Source organism: Falco naumanni, chromosome 2, assembly GCF_017639655.2.
Source record: "Falco naumanni isolate bFalNau1 chromosome 2, bFalNau1.pat, whole genome shotgun sequence".
Taxonomy (NCBI): domain Eukaryota; kingdom Metazoa; phylum Chordata; class Aves; order Falconiformes; family Falconidae; genus Falco; species Falco naumanni.
The window spans coordinates 114,452,602-114,475,885 of NC_054055.1; the positions used below are offsets into that span (position 1 = coordinate 114,452,602).

Below are 23,284 nucleotides of genomic sequence, written 5' to 3' on the forward strand. Positions count from 1 at the left end.
AGCCTGCTCTGCCAGTACAATCTCAATCCAGCCCACACCTTTACTGCTTCCCTGGCACTCTAGGTGACACAGGCAATAACAAACATGTCTGTGACCCGTTATCTGTGTATGGACACTTGTCCACTGGGAAGTGACTGAATCTCCTTTCAAAACTCAAGTAGAGATAAATCAGGTAACCCTCATAAGACTAAGAGGCGGCAATCAATGAGGTTAATGAGCTATCATCATGAACTTATTCAATTAGCCAGCTTCCCCAGGTATATTCAGCCACTCTGATCATTACTGTGTGAGACAGCAAAGCTACAGGTAAACTCATCAAGAATTCATTACCAATTGCCAGTTTCATGAAACATCCACCCATCCCCTCTTTCAAGTATGTTAATTCAATTGGGTGGAGGGGCTACCACCTATTTTTGCATTAAACACATGGGTATGTGTTTAATTTAATTAAAGTTAACATTAATTTAATTAATTAACATTAAGCTATCAGCAGGGACTGGATTTCTCATATGAACACGCTCACCCACAAGACAGCCCAAAAGAATGATGTTTCCTTTTACTTTTTCTTCAACTTTCTCATGTAGGGACCAGGACAGTTTTTTCCTTCAGTCCTGGCTGAGGTCACCTGCCCATTACACATTCCCTATATGAAAAGATGTACATTTTGAAAAAGCTCTCTAACGCTCTCTAACGTGGATTGACAAAGGCAATCCACAAAGCCCAGAAAAAAACCCAGATGATTCAGTGTCAGAAAAAACCAAACCAAACCAAAACCACTGTGACACTGCCTTAAGACAGGGAAGAATGGTTTCCTCTCGATAACATGTTGTAGGTCTGACCCTTATTCCCATGAGCAGCCTTCACTCACACAAGTAATTACAGTCTGCCTGAGTGAAAATCTCTCCTACGCATAAGGGTTTTCCAGGTTATACACTTGCTGCAGAACAGACACTTTCTGGACAAATTTAAAAAAAATAAGTTACAAAAATGGTTGCAAGGAGAATTCCTGTCTCCCCATTTCAGAGAATTGCAACAGTTTTCCTCAAAAACAACCCATGGCTATATATTCTTCAAGGTTTTTCCCCTCTCACAATCTTCATTTGATGAAGTTTCCGTAAAAATCACCCTCACTGTACTGCCTGATAGCTTGGGCTTATGTTTCTTTGAGTTTCTTACCTGGTACGCTGTTCATAGGTGGTAAGTTTGGGGAGCGTGCTGGAGGGGAGTCATCATCCGAGCTGGCCACAGTTTTGATGGCATCGTGATAGAGCGGTGTAGAGCTGGGCATGGCAAATTTGGACATCCTGGACATCATAATGGAAAGGGGATTCTGGGAGAGGGTCGGCTCTGGGGGCATTGTGTAAGGACTGCTAGAGGGAAGATTTCCAGGGAGAGTCACAGGAGCAGACTGGCTAACTGTGGAAGGAGGTGGACCACCTTAGGGGCAAAAAAAAAAAAAAAGAAAAAAAAAAAAAGGGGGGGGGGGAGGGAGGAGAGAAAGAAAGAGACTTCAGGTTTTTTTCTTTAAAAAAAAGACAAAAACAAACGCCCACCAACTTCTCTTTTCAACTATAAATCTCAATGACTAGAAATCCCTTTTATTGCAAGAGACCATCTGACTAATGCAGTCAATGCCTGTGAAAGGTAACCAGAAAAACAAGCCTATTGATCAAGATGGTTAACGTTAGTTATCCTGGATTCTGCACTTCTACTGGAACTATCTTGAGCCTCTACAAATCCACATGAAGAATTATCAATTAAATCTGAAAATCCTACTGTTCAACTTCCATACACTGATGACAGACTTAGGTACCAGGTCTAGCCATAGAAATCAAAATCTAGTTAGTTAATTGTTTCTACACCCACCAAATGTCAACTGTAACTCCTCCTTTTTCTTTAGAAGGCAAACAAGCACAAAAGACATAGGCAGCACAACAAAAGCTGTAGCAGATATTATGCAGAGACATGTGAGCAGATTTCTGACAAGCTGCATCAGCAGCTACAAGTAAAACTCCCTGTTTACGTTTTATTTCAGGTTTTCCATACATATATTTACTGCTCTTTCCATTTAAAGAAGCATTCTCTGCACCTATTAGCTAAATATCATCCTTTGCTCTCCCAAAACTGGAAGTGCAGTTACATTTATTTCGAATCTCCTTTGTTCTTCATCAATGAATTTCATGCCACCCAGACCACATGCGAAGGAAGATGCTAAACCGAAGTTGTGCTGTCACTGAAAATTCACCACACATTCCCCCGCTGCCCCCCTCTCCCTGCCAAAAAAAGGAGAACAGAGAATACAAAAGTCCTGCAATGCCAAAACATTTATGCTTCGGAAGAGCTGCATGTAAAAGCATTCATTAAGCACAACGGTTAGGGATGGAGTAAAGCACTTGGTTCTGACTTGTAGGCACTCAGGTTGATGGCAGGCTCAGCATCAGCAGCCACCATAGATGCCACCACCAAGGCTCGCTTCCCTCGGTGCAGAGACCCAGCCGGCAATCCCCACAGCCCGTGAGAGGGGCCACCCGTCCCGTCCCCGGTCCCCACAGCCCGTGAGAGGGGCCACCCGTCCCGTCCCCGGTCCCCACAGCCGGTGCCAAGGGCCACCCGCCCCGTCGCGTCCCGTCCCCGGGTCCCGTCCCCGGCGCGGCCGCGCCGTTACCCGCAGCGGCACTAGGGGGCCACGCGGGCAAGCGGCGGCTCTGCGGGCGCGGGGCTGCCCCGCTGCGGCGCTGGGAGCCCGGCCCGAGGGGCGGGTGTGCCCGGGGCCCCGCCGGGAGGGCCGGGGCAGCGGCAGGGCCGGGGCCGGGCAGGGGCAGGGCCGGGCCGCCCCCCGCCCAGGGCCGCTCAGCAGCGGGGAGCGCAGCGCCAGCACCCGCCCCCGAGGTCCCCGGCCGGGCAGGGCTCCGGCGTGCGGCTGCGGGACTGGCTCCCTCCGGAACGGCGCTGGGTCAGGGCCGGTAAACCCCGACAGCACCGGCCGCACCTGAACCGCACCCAGACACGCGACCGGCCAGCTACGCTCAGCGTGTCTCCCCTGGAGCCTTTATCTGCAGCATCTTCTCCACAAAACTACAATCACCAGAAGCTACGATCACCAGAAGCTACGGCCAAACAGCCAAAAACCCCTCGAGAAAGGACTTCTCCCACCAACACTCCACGTCTTTTCACACCTCGTGACCCCACCATTTCACTTGCGTGTCCTCTGAGTGACCAGCCCTCACCTCGACGCGTGGGAGGCATGGTACAAACCCACAAAGGCAGCAGGAGGAACAGCCCATGTGCCTCGGCACAGCCTCCAACAGGCGAAGAGCCACCCAGCTCCTGCCACCCTGCAAGAAACCTCCTCCCTCCCCTTGCTGCACCCCTCGGGGCAACCCACCGCCAACCCGGGAGCCAAAGGTGGCAAGCAGAGGTGGCACTCACCCGACTCCACGTTCCCCAGCATGGCTGGGGAAGACATGGTGAGAGATGCCTTGTGGTTTGGGGGAATCCCAGGGCTCTGCAAAGGAGGCTTTGGAGATGAGGTCCATCCGGGAGAAGGTGCAGGGAGAGACGGAGACTTGAGGTGGACAGGAGAAGCAGCAGCAGACCCCAAGACAGGGGGGGACTTAATGGAAGCAGCGGCAGCTGCGGCAGTGGGGCCTGCAAGCATTCCTGCCAGCTGGGAGGGTGTCTGAGGAGACTTGAGGTTCCCCGAGGGAGACCCCATCATGGGAGACTGGACCTGGCGCATCGTGGGAGACTTCAGGGGGTTGATTCCTGGCGAATGCACCTGACCGGCTGCGGAGATATCCAAGGGCTTGCGGCCGAGGCTCCGCTGCGCAGGGGGAGCAGTGTTGAGGCTATTAGGGTTACTGGTGGGATTGAGAGGTAGTGGCGGCATGTGGCTGAGCCGGTTGTTAGTCCTTTGGTCAGGCCCGATCTGTTCTCTGAGATTTCGGAGACCGACTCCTGGGCCCTGAGACATGGGAAGGAAGGGCCTGGGACCCATGCCATACTCCTGCTGCGGGTGCTCCCCAAACGGCAGTGGCACCATTTTCTGCTGCGAGGAGAGCATCTCCGAGACACCGGGGCGCAGTTTCATCATCTCTTCTGGCCCGACTCCTGCCTCCCTCAGCTTCTGAGGGACCAGGGGTGGGTTGGACCCCATGGTGACATTCATGCCCATGTCCCCCTTCATGCTGCTGGGACCCATCCCGAACTCCAGCTCCCTGCTAGAGGCCATTTGTGGGGGTATTCCTTTCGGGAAGTCCCCCCTGGAGGGGCTCATTGGCCCTTCCACCGGCATGCGAGGGAAGATGGGGTTGTTCCCAGGCTCCATGTGTCTCTGGGAGGGCATCATTCTGTTTATCTCCATGCCAGGCCTGATGCCTTCCATGTTCAGGCCGGGAGGGAGGCCCATCTGCTTCTCCGCCAGCTGCTGCTGATAGAGCTCTTCAGGCAGGCCCTGCGGGTTGGGGAACCGCTCCCCTCGGCCAGGGCCGCTGAAGACACCCTGGCCAGGAGGGAAGTTTCGGCCATCTGGGATTTTTGGCACGTCGTCTGGCCAACTAACTCCCGAAAGCCCAGGCCGGGAGGCGGGATTCGGGACACTGGGGCCCTCCATGTCAGGGTTCATCATTCCTGCAAAACCAGGCAGGCGCATCTGGCTCCCGGGCACATTCGGATGAGGAGCCATGCCCCTGGGGGGCAGAGAGTGCGACATGTTCATGCCTTCAGGGAAGGGCTCTGGACCCCCAGGTCCCCAGCCCTCCCCAGGGGTCATCTGGTAGGGAGGGGGAGGGCCTCGGACCACTCCACGAGGCCCGTGCTGGTGGACCATCATGTCCTGCAGGGAACACTGCTGCACCACCACCTGCTCTTGCTTTCTTCTTTTCTCCTCGTAAAACTCCTGCTGCAGCTTGAGCCAGGCCACCTGCTCAGGAGTCATGTGGTCCAAGTGGTCTGGGCCTATGGGTCCTGACTGGGAGTTCATTGGTGGTGGCCCCATTTCATCTGGGGAAAAAGGCATGTCCCTGTGTCCTTGAGGGCCAAACGGAGCCCCTCCGTCTGTCCGAGACCCTGACCCTTTGCCTAAACTTTGGGATTGAGCCATCATGGCCTGTATCGGCCCTTCAGGTTTCTTTTGGGGACCATCCAGCACCCCAGCATTTGGGGGTGGCCCCCCACTTTGCCCTCCCGCAAACTCCTTCTCGTCAGGAAAGAGCATGCGCTGTATGTCTCTCAGGGTCTGCAACGAGCGCTCTCGATGCTCCAGCTGCTCCTGCGACAGTCCGTCTGGATTCTCGCCCAAACTGGACGGATCCCCACCAGACACCGGCTGGGGAGGACCTTTGGGGTCTGCAGCGGAGCTATTGCTACCTTGGGAAACTGGGCTAACTGCTCGGTTATTGGGGGTTGAACTTTGTCCAAATCCTTCTGTCTGCAACGGGGTAGAGTTGGCAGGGCTGCCCACAGACATCACTTTGCTTTCCACGCTGGGACTGTCCTGATCTATGGGACAAGGGGGGCCAGTGGATTTGGATACTGGCGCTGACACAGGTGGAGTCGGCTGCATTTTGGCGTTCTGGGGAGGGTTCTGGTCCTGGGCAGTGGGGGGCTGGGGCTGCGGCAGGGGCTTGGGTTCAGTCCGAAGTGCAGTGATCTGGGGGTTCTGCAAGAGAAAGCCACACACTGTCACTCACTCTTCTTACAGCCCTATCGCATAAGCAGCGGTGCAAATGAAACGTCCTGTCTCAACCCCACCAGCCCACACTTTGCAAGGAAGGGTAGCCTTCATGCAGCGATTACAGAGCAGCATCTTGGCCACGCAGAAACCTGTTTTCCTCAAGCATTACAGCAGGTACTCCTTGCCTGTGTGCTAGCTCTGCATAAGCAATGGGTCTGAAATATACTACCAAATATCGCAAGACTCAAGCTCTTCTTTGGATCATCCAAGACATTTATTTGCAGAAGGCTAGAACAACAACTCTCCCTCTCTTTTCCACCCTAAAACTTATTTCAGGATATAAATACTCATCCATCTCTCTGAATCACGCACACACAAGCACATTTACCAATTCCCTTCCCACCCACATGCAGGTATTCCCTACCAAGGGTACAGTATTTCGTTCCGCCTTGCTGTTTGAGATGTTCTGGATATGAAAGGACACAATGGTTTCCACCTGTCCCTTCAGCACAGCTTCTGCAGCCCTGCAAAGACAGACAGACAGGTGCACATATCCAGTTGACGCTAAGAATCCATTTTTATTAACCACCCTCCTCCCTTCTCTCCTTCAGCTGAAAGAAGGGAGAAAGATTTAACCACCATACTTCACTCTAGATGAGTAGCAAAAGAAAAACGCTTGCACCTACAAACTCATCAGCATTCAGGGTTCATGTCTCAGTTTAAGCCATCCTGGCTGCTACTCACTGCATGGATTGTAAAACAATATCTACCAGCATTTGCCAAATGAACAAACAAACGACCAAAAAACCCCCAACAACCAACCAAAAAGATAACAAACAAACCCCCACACTTCAGAGAAACAATAACTTCTCAGAGGGCAAGAGAGTGACATTCTCCACTCCAGCCTCTTCAGCATCCCCAAAACAAGTAATGACTTTTTGCTACAAGAACACACTTGATGGAGAAAGTGTACTTGAGAATCTCTTAAAAAGGGAGCACAAATATAAGCCCCGCTCCCTGAAGACATTCAAGCATCTACCTACTTACTTGTTGGCCATCTCAGTAGAAAAGACGTAAACCACTTTGGATGGAGTCTTCTGCCCACTTGCTGGCTCCAAAGAGGCAGTCAGGCCATGAGAAGGTGTGGAAGACCTTGGGGCTGAAGCATTCGAAGGAGTCATGGAGTGTGGTGTGTGTTGAGACTCCTGGGACTTCACATGATCAGCAGAATTGCAGTCTGGAAGGGGAGAAAGAAGAAAAGAGGGGAATCACTACCTTGGGAGCTCCTTGGAAACCATTTCTGGAAATTGATCAGAGCTCTTCCTCCTCTGAAATGTCCCACTTCTCTCTCAAGCACCACTAAAAGTATTCTATTACACCACACACCTTCCCTCTAATGCCGTGCTGCCCTTCAGGCACCACTGGGAGAAAGCTCATTTTGCCCCTTTCCAAGGCAAGTGGCAGTTCCCAGAGCTGATCCCTTTGAACTCTCTGATGGCCACACAGAGTAGCAGGAAAATTACACACCAAAACAAACAGACATAAATATGTCTGCACCCAAGGAGAACACTGTGTGAAACTTTACTTTTTTTCCCTTCAGCCACCTTAGCCAGGTAACCTAGCGAACAGATAACAAAAGGAAAGATGGACAACTGCACATCTAGCGCACATCTTTGCACTGCCTCACACAGGCAATGCTGGAGCCAGGAACAGAACACAGAAATCCCAATTCTGCCTTGTGTTACCAGTCAGGGTGCTAGGGGTTATGTATCTGTGTTGACAGAACAGGCTTGCATTTTGTTCAAAATCCCAGTTACAACAGAGCAGTTCCTGAAAGGCCAAAGGCCAGAAGGAAACCAACAGGTTGCAGTTGTACTTTCAGATCCTCTGGAGGAGTTTCAGAGCTACAAGGGAACTTTCCCACCAGGGTCAGGTCTGCACTTTAACTGAGCATGAACAGGTCATTTACCAATGCCAGCTATGACAACCTCTCCTCTGCCTGCTCTCAAGACCTTTAGAGACTGCGTTGGTTGGAACTTACAGAACCCCAGACAAATAAATGTTTCTCCAACACTTGCATAGCGATTCTCCATCTCACAAAGGACTAGGATTAAACATCTGCACTTGCACACAAATCCTAGCAAACGTACCTTTGATTTCAGGGTCATCGTGAGGAGTCCCAGCTTCCCTCTGTTCAAAGGAGTCTGCCGAAATGCTCCTCTCTCTCTTCCCCTTCCCCTTGGCACCATTTCCAGCCCCATTCTTCAGCCCCATGCTCCCACCTGGGCCAGGGAGCACTTTAGGGGGGTGACCTCCACTTTTGGGGTCACAGGGAGAGGGCTGGGATTGGCTGGTGGAGCCCCCTTGTTTGCCCTGGTTGGAAAATTTGGAATCCAGCTGGGGGTTGCCAGACGGGGACATCACTGTAGGGGGACGGACCATCACCTCCTGCTTTGATTTGGGGCTACTGGGGACAGAGCAAAAAAAAAGAAAAAAAGGAGAAGAAAAAAAGTGACAAATCACACCACTGATTCGTTCAACCCTGTAGGAACCAATTAGAGAAGCAGAAGCAACCACTGCCACCTTTGCAAGCTAAGACAATTGCTGACAAATAAAAAATGCCTGCAAGCTTGGAGTCATGCAGGTGCTTTTTTGAACATGCCCTGAAAGGGTTATTATCCAAGATGGGATCTCATTGCTCAAGAAGGCACCAAAGCAAGCTACAGACCTGCCAGATCCCAGGAACTGCTGTCACATGAGGACCTACCTCTGGGGCTTCTGTCAATAAAGACAACGGTTTCTATGTGCACAGAGAAGCGCCTCACACCAAGACCAGCTCAGAGTAAACAAACAAGGCACAACAAAGTTCACCTCACCACTCTCCTGGACCCCAACCAATATGCCACAGCTCTGATCAGAGCAGACCCCACCACCCACACCCCCTCCCTTGCACCTCCCTATCCAGTTCTACAGGGAGCACAAGGAAAACCCAGCATTACTGCAGCATTCATCATACATTGGGGCGAGCTGCCAGGCAAACACAAACCTCTGACCGTGAAAACAATTAAACCAGCTACAACCTGCCTCTGAATAAGGGAAGAGAAGGATACCATCTCACTGCACACTCCTGCAAAATGGGGCAGATGAAACTTCTCTAATTTGCCAGAGGAGATTCAGAGTCTTTCTTTCCCTCTTGATTCAGCAAATTGCATCCTAAAAATATTTTGCTGCTCTGGGTTTTACAGGCATACTAGCCACCCCCCCTTCCTCCTCACGCTCCAGTCACTCCATTGCTATCGGATCTTCTGCACTGTGTTTTCCCATCTTCATCACTACCACTTCCAACAGGCAGCGCTTGCTAGCATCCTCACTGTGGGACTCACCCAGGCAGTTTCCTCCTTTGGACAGACAACTGACTCAGAGGCGTTCCCTCTCAATTACTCTTAAGCTCCAGATGACCTCTAGAAGTAAACAATCAAACTCGAGAATGCTGTCAATCAAACCATTGCAAGTCCCTGGACACTGCTTCACTTCCATATTTTCCCCTTCCAAATTAGTGGAGGAGAGATACTGACCTGCTGCACCAGCAGGTAAATGATGCAGAGGATCTGATCAGCTCTCCAGGCTGTTCAGGCCAATAATATGGAGGAAGCATTTTGTGTGAAAGCACAGACAGGGAGACCTTCTGCTGCCCAACCACCCCTTGGGGAAATAGATAATTAGAAGAGGGGGAAGAAAAAACAAAAAAAAAGAACCCCAACCAACCAACAGACAGAAACAGCATGTTTACTCTCCTACAGCCTGTTCAGACACCTGATGGGAGGGAGGAGGGCACAAGGAATGGAGAATCTGCACATCACAGGTTTACAGCTTTCAGCTCGTCCTGAGCCTAGCACGCATGGATGCTCCCCAGCACCGTGCAGCCAGCACTCAGGTACTCGGTGGTTCCGATGGGCGCACAAAGGAGGACCAGCAATTCACATGCACCGGTCCTTGGCTAATCCTGCAGCAGAGCGGGGACAGCATCGTGCACCAACCCAGAGCAGCTGACTGCAGGCTCTTCTCCTTACCTCTGTGTGTTGCCTGACGGGGAGTTCCTCACTTTGGGGTTACTGGAATGCATTGACAGAAATCCTGAGCTCACAGTCTCACACGCGCGCAGATGGGCTCTCGTCAAGTTCCTCTGGGGAGTGTGCCGCCAGAGGCAGCGTCGAAGCACTTTCTGCCACCCGCTTCTCTCAATGCTGGCTGTCTGCTTGCCTTTTTTCTCTTTGTTCCTCTCTGGTTTTGCACTGGGCACTTCCCTCCTGCAGCTCCAGCATTCTCTAGACGCGTGCCTCCTGCTGCCCAGGGGAAGTCTCGCATCTCCAGGGCACACTGTTAAAACCACCCCACAAGAGAACAGAAAACCAGTGAGGAACTTCCCAAGCAGATGTATCTGGTGTGAAGCAGTAAGCGGCAATTCTTCCCCCATTACTGAGAAGACACAGGAGAAGAGCTTTCAGATCAGTACAGCTCTGTGTTTCAAACTGGAGGCAGCCCTTGCTGGCCATTCGGTTTACAGGCAGTGAGGCCATCTTCCCTTCATCCAAAGGAAATCACTCTGAAGTAAACAAAACAGGGAAGCACCTCGTATCTGGACACTTTCATTCTGTATTTGTGCCCAGCTTGAAGACATCTCACAGCAAGTCAGTAGGAAGCCAAAATTACAAACCCCCAACATGACTTAGCTATCCAGGACTCTCCTGTGGATGGCCATAATCTGATATTTCTTAAGAACATAAACTCTGTTCAAATCTTTTGCCCCCTTGGTCCAATATAACTAGACATATGTTCAATGATGTGTGCTAAGGGTTGCACAAAGGGAGGAAAATAAAATAAAATGCCTTCCTGACCACCTGTAAGCAACCAGCTATGCTGTGATTGCTCTGAAAACACCAGGTTAGTATCACCAGTGTATCTATTAGAAAGGCCAAAAGATCACTAGAGAACTACCTCTCTAAATTTGCTCAGCAACACTATGCAGACTCTTGAGGCTTTAAAAAAAAAAAAACAACAACCAAAAACAATCACATAACAAAAGCACTTTTTTCAGCTTCTTTCTAAGAAACAATATGCATGACACAGGCAATAAGGCACATAAAACTGTTTCTGGAGGAGGAAACTATTGAACATTACTGTTTACGTCCTTTGGGCTAAATTATTCTGGAACAAATTTCTGTCTTGTTTATGTTTCAACAAAATCTCTCCTGTTCATCTCACCTACTCAGATGCAAATCCACTTAATTTAGAATCTAACCAAGATTTATTGTTAATGTATTAAGCATTGCTAGTTAAATATTATTCAAATGTAAATATTCCTGGTATTCCTTCTCAGCACCCAAAGAAGCAGTTTCTTCCCGTGTATATCAAATGAAACAAAATAAATCTCACCAGACTGGGAGAGTCTTGAATTTTATGAAAAAACTACTGTTCAAATTGTGTTTAGAAAACAAAAATTGGTTTGCTTAATTGCTGACACCAGAGGATTAAGAAACACAGGCACCACATGACCAACTAGCCAAGGAGTTACCAGTAACTTGTAGTATTGAGCACCATGGGTTTCCAGTTCCCCAAATATATCTTGTTGTGAGGTTGTGCCATTACAGTTTTTAGTGACTTTGCACTGCTGTACATGATAGTGCTCCACACTGCAGTTGTTCCATGAAGCTCTGCATCCTCTCCAAAAATTCTCTTCTCTACCACATGCCTCCTTCGTAAGCCACAGAAATCATCCTGCTCCCTATTCTCACCTCCACCGTGCTGCACAAACCCATGACTGTGGGGAATGTTTCTACAGTAAAGGTCTCATTTTTAATGCCTTCTATTAGGTAATCAGATGAACTCCAGTCTGAGCCACACACTCCACAGGATCCACCTGCCTCTGGGGCTATCAGCTGGTTAGCCCTCCAGTTATGCCAGCAATGTTGGAGTTACTCTGTTACTATTGTTACCACTAACATGCTGTAATTGGAGCTGGTGCTATACAGATACATTAAAGACAAGAGAGACCATCTTCACAAGCCTCTACATTGTACCATCTTCGCATGCAAATTTGGCTCTGTTTTGACAACAAAATCGTAACATTATCAACAGCAACCAATTCCACTTTTCAGAAGAGATTTATGCATCTTTGAGTCAGTGCAACTCAGTGATACATTGAGTTCCTCACTTACAGTGAAGGTATGACCGAAAATAGAGTAAATTTCAGGTAAAAAAAAGAAAAAAGGAACAAAGTAAGCAAAGCTCAATGCTAAAAGCAGGATGTAGATGTCTGTGTGATGAACTTAAGTATTCTACTTGTTTCACCCTCTGCTTTTCCACTTTTGATATTTATGCATTATCATGTTACCTGTTATTGTAAGATGAGAATTCTCTCAGACTCCCAGTCTTGCACAGTGCAATGAGAAAACATGAAGAACAGAACCAGGATCACACTGGCTGCACAGTATTTCTGACATCACCAAACTTTCAAGTACTTCACGGGGGAAAAAAAAAATAAAAATCAACCTCCTCCAATTTTTTAACCCTACTTTTTTATTATCCTATATACACGTATCTTCCATCTATTAGAATTGATGCGCTCTGCAAGGGAACTGTATTTTCCAATCTCACTTTAAATTTCTTCTTACCAGAGAGAGCTATAAAGGATACATCAATATATTCATTGGTGGAACAACAGCAGCTCAACCTCCTCGGCTTCTCATTTCTGCACACTGGGAATGTACCATCTTTTATAATGTGAAATGGAATGTCTCATGGTTTTTCTAAATGCACTTCTAACATATGTATGTCTGGGAATCTAGGGTTCAATAATGGAAAAGCTCTAGAGAAATGTATTTTGCAGCTGGAGTCTGCCTGCCATAGCAAAGCCTTTATCATTGCTCTAAAATTAGAGGTAGGGTCACTGACAGTGAATGGTCAAGCCAGCCACTTTTCAAGACATTTTGGCAAGCTACATCCAAGGCTGCATTTTCAGGATTGCTTTAAGGTATGCCAAGCAACAGCTGCAGGGAAAAAGGATGGTTCAACTGGCTACTCATTCTCACCACCTCTCTCCTGACCACATCAGGGAAAGATCTGAATGGGAACAAACCCAAGGGAAACAGCAGAAATCTCTATTCAGCTGGATTAGTCCCCTGATCTGGTTGATCATGTAACCACATCAGTGCCGCTGCCAGCTCAGAGGAGGAAGTGAGAACAGGTGAAAAGTAGCCTCACCCCACTTGGTTGCAGCTTACAATTGGGATGGCTTAAAATTTCTTCAGACCTCAACTGCAGAGACAAAAGAGATGGACCCACATCTGTGGAGATACGATAGGTCCTCGCCTTTCCAACAAGTAGCTTACCAAGACCCCTGGTGTCACGACACGGCAGTACTCATTGTGGAGGCCATGAGTTGCAAACCACTTGTCTGACAAGAAACGATCACCTGGAAAAAGAAGAGAGGAATAGTTTCACCAACAAGAATGCACAGCCAAGCTGTGTGTCCCTCCCATGCAGCCAGCCACAGAAGCAGAGGAATCGAAACTTGCTCTGAACCATCGGCAAGGGGAAGCCTCTGCTCAGACTGGCAAGATTTGTCAGCAGTGAAAAAGCCACCGTCAGAATGGAAAAGTCTGAAGATGTGTGCTGCGCATAGAGGGGAAATAGGTCAGACCTGCTTTAGCACTCCCACATTTGAGCTAGCTGGATTCCCATGAGCTCATCTGTGCTTAGAGAAGCTGGCACAAAGCTCGGACATGTAACCTCCCCTTCTCTGCACCCATCTCTCTTCAAAGGCTCACCTTTCCCTCACTATGTGCCCAGCAACTTCTGCCGAACCCCTGTGCTTCATATATACAATCTCCTCCACAGCCAAACAACACATAAATAAAAACATCAAGCATCAGGTAAAGCCAGGCAATCACATCCAGGGGAAAACCAGGCAGGTTTTAGAAGGAAGAAGCACTATCTGCTACTGTTCTGGCAGCTCCTGCTTCACGTCATTGTGCTACACTACAGGGAGAAGGGGATCCAACTGCAAACCTTCCCAAGCAAGACATACTGCAAGCTTGCTCAAGATAGATAGGTGAGCCCCACCTTGCACTACGGTTATTTCCTATAAAGCCAAAAGAGTTCCATGCCCAAGAACCGATCAGCCACACTTTCAGTAGTGGAGACAACTCTGCATCAATTAGTGTTCACTCACATGTTAAAGCAAGTTTAAGTACCTGGAAGTTCAGTCATACAAAGCAACACAGACTCTGTGGAACGGCTTAATGCTAAGTTTGAGGTCAGTAAAGACAGACAGAGCAGCTACCTGCCAGATTCTCCCTCACCCACCGTGAAAACTGGAAATGCTGCAAAAGCAGTATGAATCCAGACAACTTTCACACTGTGAGGGCCAGCGTGGTCTCTGGGAGCATGCTCAGCTGTTTACACAGCATGGACAGTCTTGCAGTTAAAGTACGACTGCAAACTGAAATCACTACCAGAGGTTTTCTGTGTAATCCCAATGCATTCTGCTGACCAGATCTCCCAACAGGAACACAGGAGCTGTTGCGAGGCTCAATTAGTTACGCATTGTGAAATCCTGTGCATATTCTCTTCCCTCCAACATTCTCCAACTATTATCTACTGCAGCTTCACCTTAATAATGTAGCAATGTGCTGCCATGTAATCCACTTCAACAAAACCGAACTACAAAGCTAGTCCCAAACAATGCAGCTACATTCTCCACCCAGTTCAGCCAAATCAAACAATGAAATCATCGTGATAGACCATCCTTATCTAGCCAAGTCACACCTGCAGACAGAAGCTGAAACAAACACCTATCGCAACAAGCTGCTTCATCCAGTAAAACCTACCACAGCAGCATAATCATCCCTGAATCCAATTACCCAGTTATATCTCCTCTCTTCTTTCCCCCACCCCACCCAACAAAACAATACAGACTATGCCATGCCAGTGCCAATACTGACACACCTCTACCAAAGCAGTGACAGAAATCACCTTTTCCCTAGAAAGGAAACACATGTGAACACCAGCACACATCAGGATGGAGAGAATCTGTCACAGCAAACCATCAGAGCTCTATTGCTTGAAACATTCAAGTCCAACTTGGCAAAGTGCTGAAGCAGGGCAGCCTCACAGACCGCAGCTCAGGACCGCAAGAGGGATACATATGATCTGACACGATCCATCCTTAAGGCTACCCAGACAGTTATTGCAATGTAATTTCATCGCCTAGTTTACCATCTCTGCTGCTCACCTGCATAGTCGGTGCCAAGACAGCTCGCTTCACAGTAAATTTAAGAGCAAAAGGGTGAGAATGTGTAAACAAGCGGCTACTGCAGAGTAACTAACAAGACACAAATGCACATCTTGGTTTACCCTTTGGTAAAGTATTCATGAACCCTCCCTGTACTTCTACGAACTAGCCATCACATTACTGTGCTGCAAACAGAAGGGAAAAAAACATCCAAACTAGCTTATTCCTACTTTATGCCCTTAAACTGCAGAAGCTTGATAGTGGCAAGTGGTCAGGTACTTGGAGGTGTACAGCATTACGGCTGCTTCAGCAGGAACAGCTGCAGTTATCACCAATTCACTTCAGTCTTTTCTCCCTCTTTGAGAAGGAGAATGTGGAGAGATGAAATAAAGGCATACCAAGTAGATAAAAGTATCAAACTTGTGGCCTTACTGTGACACGAAGCATTAAAGGCAAGAAACCTCTTTCTCTGCATACAAGAAAGAGCAAGCTTCTTTTTTCCCCGCGGCCTTTCTGAGACTGTTAGTCTGCGCTGGACTGAGGGTGGTGAGAGCCCAAAATCAGCACGGAAAAAGAAAAAAGGCTAGAGACCTGCTGCTACAGAAAACAAACGGTAACTCTGAACGCAAGCTGAGCCCGCACCCTGAATTGCGGCTGGGATAGTGGAGTAGGCAAGAAAGAAGAGAGTGGAGTAAGAGACTGCTCTGGGAAGAGCAGGAGCTTCAGGAGGGACCAAGAACAGCAGCACCAACAGCCGTTCATCCTGACAGCCACCAGGAAGCAAACCTCTGCATGTGCATCCACCAGCGGATTCCCGGTGTGACCCGGGAGGTGGGGTAAGGCAATGAATCAGCCGACATGCTCCTTCAGTGCAATTTTACTGGGAAGAGCACATCCTATTGCTCCGACCCTCATTCAACCACATAAGAGGGAGAACAGCTGCACTGGCAAAAGGTGATTCCACTACACCCAGGACACCCCAAGAGCTACCACTGGTTTTCACCACATGCTGCACTTACCAGTTTTGTTAAGCATTTGTTTATTTTGCACACTTGCAGTTGAACTGCACCTTACTTTTTAATAAGTTGCTCTTTATAAAGTACTTGCTTACACACCTCATTGATAAAGAGTGCAACTGGGAAACAAGGAAGATGCAGGAAGTGTCATTCAAGGTTTTTATTGAACCGTCAGACTCCCTTAAGATCATATAAAAGTAAAAGCAAACAGATAAATTGACAAGAGTATTCTACACCCCACATGCCTCCCCGTGACACTTGTGGACACAGGGACACTTCAATCCCTTGAACCAGTCCCAATTTCCAGATAAGGCCCCTACTAAGGGCTTTTAACTACACCTCGAAATCTGCCTCTACCTCTTAGCAAAAGCTGTCCTCCTCATCCTTTCCCATGAATGCATAAAGCATGCGCTTATAACACGACTAGTATTGGACCCATCAGTATTCAAATCGATTTGTCAAAAATGCCTCCTGACGTACGTACACCGAGTGCATGCTGGACCCAGGAAAGCAACTTCAGCCAGCCTAAATCTATCCAACTCAGTCCCTTCCAGCCATCACTAGCACTTGTGACCCAGCTGAAAACTAACTCTAGATAAAGATATGATTAATTTTCAGAGACAAGCTTTCCGTTCCAGCCAGCCAGGTGGCCACATGCTCACTGGCATTGGCACAAAGGAGGCAGCAGCGACCGACAGCACAGGCGTGGATAGGCTTAAACTGGTTGTTCAAATCTACTTGTATTCTTCGCCCACCAAGTCCCTCTGTCCTTTTTATGAAACCCCTAAAGAACTACTGGGGCTAAAGACACAGTATCAATACGCATGTCATCCGGACACAATACAACTCTGCTTGTCCAAGCAAGGCATCAGCAGATGGGCCTGACGACCTACTGTCCTGGCTCTTTCCATTGCAGGGTTTGCAGACCTCATCCTTCAATGACACCGTAACGCTGTCACACAGTAGACTTTCAGCTGACAGGCTCATGCCCTCCTTCTGCCAGAAAGGCAGTGGCCACTTGCACCAGGGGCACCTCATTGGCACATGGACCATATTCTACCCAAAACAGCTGCTGACTGGGGAAAACACCACGTTCTGTCATTCCCTAGTGAGCCACAAATACCGTCTACTTAGAAATTATTTTCTCAACATCATGAACTAACTTATTAATACTAAGCTGATTAGATAGCAACTCACAGCCACTCACCAGTTTCTAGATGGTCCTAACTTACCCTGAAGCAGTATGGACTTTTCTGTGTTTATGTCTTGCCAATGAAAAACGATGGCCTACACAAAGTTCTCACAGTTTTTCAAAGCCAAGAATTCCTCCTTATGCACATCAGAGAAATCACTGCTAATCCCAAGCCTGCACAGTGTTACCTCTTTGCTCATAGTCTTGCATCACAAGCAACTCTCAATCAAAAGAAGAATCAAGAATCTGTCATCTGAACTAATTTTCCTACACAAATGCAAAGACTACGCAGTCTTCACCGGGCAGCCTTACAACCTCCACAGAGAAAATATCTTCTCCTGTACTCGTGGCGCATACACACCTCTAAATTGTCCGCAACTACATGTCCATGCCTTAAAACACAGAGAAAGGGGCTGAGCAAAGAGAGCCTCCCTTAAAATTAACACCTTGATGACCTACAAGCACATCGACATGGAAAGAGCATGCAAGACTTCACTGTTACAAGGAAGAAAAGTTCCTTTGAGTAGCCTGGATTAACGTAAGAATTTAGGACAACAGGACAAGCCTCCCAGAAACTCTAAGAATATACTTAATTAACCACCCCTGCCTGTGGAAATGCAGTACATATGTTCATACAAACACAGCTCCGCTGAGCCTACCTGTGCCTGCCCATCCACATATCTTGAGTAAGACAGTGCAGATACCCTTCCTCCCACACCTCACCCCCCCCAACTCCTATCACCACGCACATGGACGCTTCCTGAAATCCATTCACAACAATGGCCACAGAAAGTCCAACCTTTTGTTCTCTATCCTTAAAAAGTGTAGTCAAGGCAATCACTGACAAAGCACAATAAATACAAACCCAAAGGCTCAGAAAATGAAATGTTTTATGACATTTCCATGTAACCATCCACTGCTCTCAGACAATGGTATCTCTACCAACTATTCTCTTCCTTCTGACAAGCACATCAACATTCAACAGAAGCCATGATGAAAAGGCTGTTTAAGTAATTATTCTTTCTAGGTATTTACAAAAATCATTCTGAAATAATCTTCTGCAACAGACACATTGTCTACTACTCTCATAACCATCACTTCTATGAGTTGTGAGTAACACTAACACTTTTTATCAAAAGGACAACTATGTGTCAATTCAACTTTGTTTTCAGTGCATCTAACAATACTTCAGTGTGTGTTAACACAGTGGAGATGAACGGCCATCCTAGACAGTTTCTGATTTTGTACAACTCTTTCTACAACTCCTTCCCTAAAGTAACAGGGGAGACAGGCAATTACGGACATTGGTGAGCAGATTCAAGGTGCACATAGCCAGACATGAAGTCCCTTTCAATTTCCCAGATACTACCACGTAAAAAAAAAAAAACCCACTTGAAATACTTGGTCCACCTGGAACTAGAACAACCTCTTGGTACATTCTGACACAGTTCTAGAAACCAGTCTGGGGCAAAAAGCTAAAAGAAAAACCCTAAAAAATCCCCAAAGCCTAAACTACAACTATTCACTTCTGTACAGGAATGCTGTTAACGCTTCCCCTTGCTGTTCACACCATTTCAGCTTCACCAGCATTAGTGGCATTTGCAGGTGCAGGTCGGCTAGGCTGCTGCCAGGGCGTTAGGCACGCTGTCGCATAACCCACAGCACACCACGACGTCGCGAGGACCTCAGCTCAGCCTCGGTGTACTCCAGCACAGCTGCCAACATCGGTTTAGCTCCACCTATGTTAGCAATGCTGGGAGCAGTCTATGTACATTACAACTGGAGTTTGAAGCACTTCACATGGGAGCGTCACTTACCTTAGCAGCAGCCTGCCTGCTCTAGAGTTCCTACTATTGTTAACACTGATAAAGATCAAAAGCTCTAGCAATAAGGGATTTTTCAAGAAATGTTTTAACAGTATTTCCCTAATATATGGCAGGCTTCTGCAGCTTACTACATGATGTCAGCAGTTACCACCACCAGCACCAGCCAGCATTACATGCAGGAGTCCAGCAGGTAACACTAGAGCTTTCTGCGGGCTGCTTTCATAGCTTTTCCTTCTGACAAAACTCCATCTACTTTTCAGGAAGTAAGTAACGTGTTCACAGCCAGAGGTGATCTCTTTTTCTCTTATTTCTCTGTGTTTATTTTTTCTGAAATTTAGATAGGGACATCAACGTGAACAACTGTATGTAAAATACACCTGTATCAAGCTTGCCAGCAGCCCATTCTTCAGGAACTAATCTGCAGAGGGGGAAGGACGTAGAAATAATGGATGGGAGGACAGAAGGAGTCAACACGTAGTAACACCAGCAGAAGGCTTGGGAGAAATAAGCCACCTATCAGTTCAGCAAGTAAAAAAAACAGGTGCTTTTTCTTTTCATTTCAGCATCCCTTCACTAGGCTACCAGAACAAGAGACAAGAAACAATCCTCAGGCATAACTCCTCAGGCTGCAATCTTGTCAGTTCTCATAAGCCAAGTGGGTCTGGGATGGGTCAGTACAGGGCAGACCTCCTCTGAGGAAAAGCCAGCGCTACAGCAAGCGGCAGCTCTCCACTATGCTGCAAGGGGACATCACAGGTGATGCCTGTCAGAATTGCTGGGGGCAACCAACCCACACACCTTCCTTCATGTTAGCCTTCGCCTTAACAGGTATCTGGTCTCTCTCTTAACCCAAGCGAGCAGTTTTTCAAGAATCCCAGCATCGCTACCTTCCAGCGCTGCCTGTGAGACCCGTTTTCACTCAGGACTGACACCGCCAGCCATCCCTCTGCTCTTCTCTCCTACACAAGCCTCCTGCTGTCTTATAGCACCAGATACTCACACCTGGGGAGCTCAGCACTGCAAAACAAGGCATTCCCACAGGTGCAGAGCTGAAGAATTACTATATCATGCAGTTTACTGCTGGGTAAGATGTATGTCAAGGGGTACATGTTCCTGGCACATGAACCTCTCATTTCTTTGCTTTTAGACCTGCATTAGGCACATTAGATGTAGCACAACCTTTAGCAACACAGTGGAGTGCTTCTGTATACTGGTTTCCTAGTCATTAAATGTAGGATCTTAAACAGAGCAATGACTCTTCTAAGGAGTAAGGCACTTCAAAGAACTCCAGCAAGCAAAGACTACATGTACACAGTGCTCCACGATGCTACATGACTATATCAAAGCTGCTGTGATGAAAAACTGACATTTGATAAATAACATGAGGTCACCTAAAAGATCTCAAAACACTGCATGTAAAAATGTTATTTTGACAAGAAATTAAGCAATTGTATAATCAGGTCTATTATCAAATCTACTGCTTTGACATGATCTTACAAAAAATATGAAGAGCATGCAAATCCAGTTGCTGCGGGATCCTCCCTCACTCAACAAAATATGTCAATAAACTATATTCTTGTTTGTGTACATCCTTCCTACTTTTAAGATGTATACGCTTAATATTCTTCTAGTTAGCCACGCATGTACAGCAAAGCCTAACGTACTTCAAAGTACTTACTGTACTGTATAAACAGAGCGCTATTTTCAAAGACTCCTAACTGTCAAATCAAAGCTAGCTTTCACAAGAGCATTCAGAAGCATTTCTGCTGGATGGTGGCTATTTGCCTGACAGTTTCAACTTTCTATCCCCAACTACAAGAAGGTTAATTTTTAATTTTTTTGAGAGAAAAAGAAGAAAGCATTTTTTTGCTAACAAGCTGTCAATCCATTTGGGCCTGAAGTTCTTTACTCCCTCCTCATGCATACATATACAATGTGGTGGAAAATTTCAACTCTGCTAGCAAAAGTTCCAAGAAGTGTTTCTCCATACATAAGACTGCCTAAACTTTCCACCGTAACAGCTCTCACTGTAGAAGCTGTGACTATTCACCTCAACAGGCTACAACTTCGTTTTATATTACACTGCAAATACTTTCCTAATCAGTCCTCAAACAACACCAGATTGGTACATCGATAAAACACTGCTATTTCACAGGCAGTGGAACAGCAATATCAAGACACCTGAAGAAGTCAGTTTAGCAAAATGCAGAGACCATAGCTCCCAGCAACCTGCAAAAGGGTCTAGTGCTTGATCTTACCCAGTGTTTTTATCAGTGAACCACTAAACCAGAATTTTCCTTCAGGTTTTGCATAATTCTATACACACTGCAAGGGCAGCAAAGATAGCTTCATGCAACATACACGAGCCGACTCACAGATTTAAAGCAATTTGTAGAGCGTAAGTAACATGGTCAAGCAGATAAATCACAGGCATGTTAAGAGCCAGGTTCCATTCTCAAGTTCACCACCAAATCCAACCTAATCTGGTTTTAAGAGCCCATGGGCCCTAGCCACACTACTGATAAGGTAAAACAGGTATCTGCACCCTTTGTTCAGAAGGCATAGAGGACAACAACAGGCACATGGACACCATCCAGTGACAAGATGGGTCAGCAACTTACAATCCCCTTGCTCTACTGCCATGCAGACAGCCCCAACAGAAAGCTAAATAGCAAGAATACAGTGGCACTGCTTTCTTAAGAGGCCAATCAGCCACGGAAACAGGACAACCACTCAAAGTAATTGCAAATGTTAAGAGTTGAGCAGGCAGCTGTATGGCTACCTGTGCCTGAAGCACAACTGCTCTGAACTCAATACAGAAAGCAGCAAGCTCTCCCTCAATTCCATATGCAGTTAAATTATTGTGTATATCATACACTCTTTTTGCCATAGATTGTACCACTAAGGAGCACTTAAAATCAGTATTGTTTTCCAGACTACAGCACCCAATTTCCAGTGAACTCTCAGAGGATGTTGCTCCACCACCTCTCAACCCTGCTTTGTGGAAAGGAATTATGTCACTGGTAAAGCATACCTTCCATTTTCCTTCCTTCAAAAGGATTTCATTGATTCTGCCTAGGCTTTAAAAACAAACAAACAAGCCAACCACATTACAGTTCCACTTTTCCTCTCCCTTCCCTATTCTACAAGCTCCTTCCTTTGCAGAGGCCAAACAATCAGAAAGTTCACCTCTGCTTTTAAGTCTGGGAAAAAAATGGATCTCTGAGCATGTCTATCTACTCTAAAGAGATAACATTCATTCTTCAGATATGGTAAACTGCAATTTCCTAAGAGTCTTTAAAATAAATTCAATCAGTGTTGTCAAAGTAAATTGAAAACAGAGTGCTGAGATCTGACTGCTGAAGAGGAGGCAAGAACAACCCACAGAAGTAGGAGTAAAACAAATGTAAAAGGTCAGGTAGCAGTAGTTCACTTTGCAATAGCCACAGTTTCGTAGCTCAGACCAGATTTCAGGATGGATCACCAGGATCCAACCAGAAGCCTATGCAGTTTAATGACACATCTCACACACTGGTCTCAATCAAGTTTCCAGAGAAGTGTGTGAGAACCCCGCTGCAAACCCAGGCACAACAAGCTATCCCCTCCCTCTCTTTCCCAGTATAGAAGGGTATTTGTTAAAGCAGAACAAAAATCAAGGTTTAGACTACAGGCTTAGTACCTCTTCCAAAGTTTCTACTGTCGCTGATTATGATAATTGAATATTATTCTTATTCCTACAGACATCTGATCCTTTTTAACTCTTGTTGAATTCTTGCTCCTGATGATTCTCACAGCATGAGCTTCACTGCTTAATTGCAACCACACTAAATAGTCTATCATCAATTTACACTACATGTTCTGTATCATCAGTCAGTCTTGAAGCAGCAGAAACTTTTCCATAGCTAAACCACCAAACTCTTCTTTTTACCCGGTTTAAAGCTTCTTAAAGAGGACTTCTCTTTTTATACATTGCATTCAGAGATGAGAAACATTTTTGGCAAAGAGAACAAGGTAAGTAAGCTGAAGGAACTGTTCTCAGGCAAAGGAAGGTGTAACAAATAGGTGTAAGTAACATTTAGCAAGTTTAGCAGACTCTTAGGGGTATAGATGAGCATTCCTCTTGGCAGCAACACCAGCTTAAAAAACTGCCACTACCAATATTTACTTCCACTCCTGCACCACGCTGTCTGATGTGTCCATACAACCATTTGCATGGCCAAACCATGAACCAGTTTGGCAAACCAATGCACGCTAAGTATAATTACTTTTTTGCCAGGCTACTTA

The 23,284-nt window shown here is 46.9% G+C and overlaps 1 protein-coding gene across 11 annotated transcripts in view; it reads right to left on the bottom strand.

The window, feature by feature from the left end:
- The window catches only part of BCL9 (BCL9 transcription coactivator), a 61,889-nt gene that overhangs the window by 2,418 nt on the left and 36,187 nt on the right, over positions 1–23,284 (bottom strand). For 5 of the 11 annotated variants that reach the window (XM_040582944.1, XM_040582945.1, XM_040582943.1 and 2 more), the window contains exons 2-8: positions 13,063–13,145; positions 9,745–10,051; positions 7,825–8,141; positions 6,722–6,911; positions 6,099–6,198; positions 3,430–5,659; positions 1,177–1,437 (exon numbers count right to left, since the gene is read on the bottom strand). In XM_040582944.1, the coding sequence (XP_040438878.1) occupies positions 1,177–1,437; positions 3,430–5,659; positions 6,099–6,198; positions 6,722–6,911; positions 7,825–8,141; positions 9,745–9,797 (3,151 nt within the window). In that variant the 5' untranslated portion in view covers positions 9,798–10,051; positions 13,063–13,145. Of the gene's footprint in view, positions 1–1,176; positions 1,438–3,429; positions 5,660–6,098; positions 6,199–6,721; positions 6,912–7,824; positions 8,142–9,744; positions 10,052–12,065; positions 12,192–13,062; positions 23,271–23,284 lie in introns of those variants that run through there. The other 6 variants (XM_040582949.1, XM_040582939.1, XM_040582941.1 and 3 more) reach the window with 5 other exon arrangements.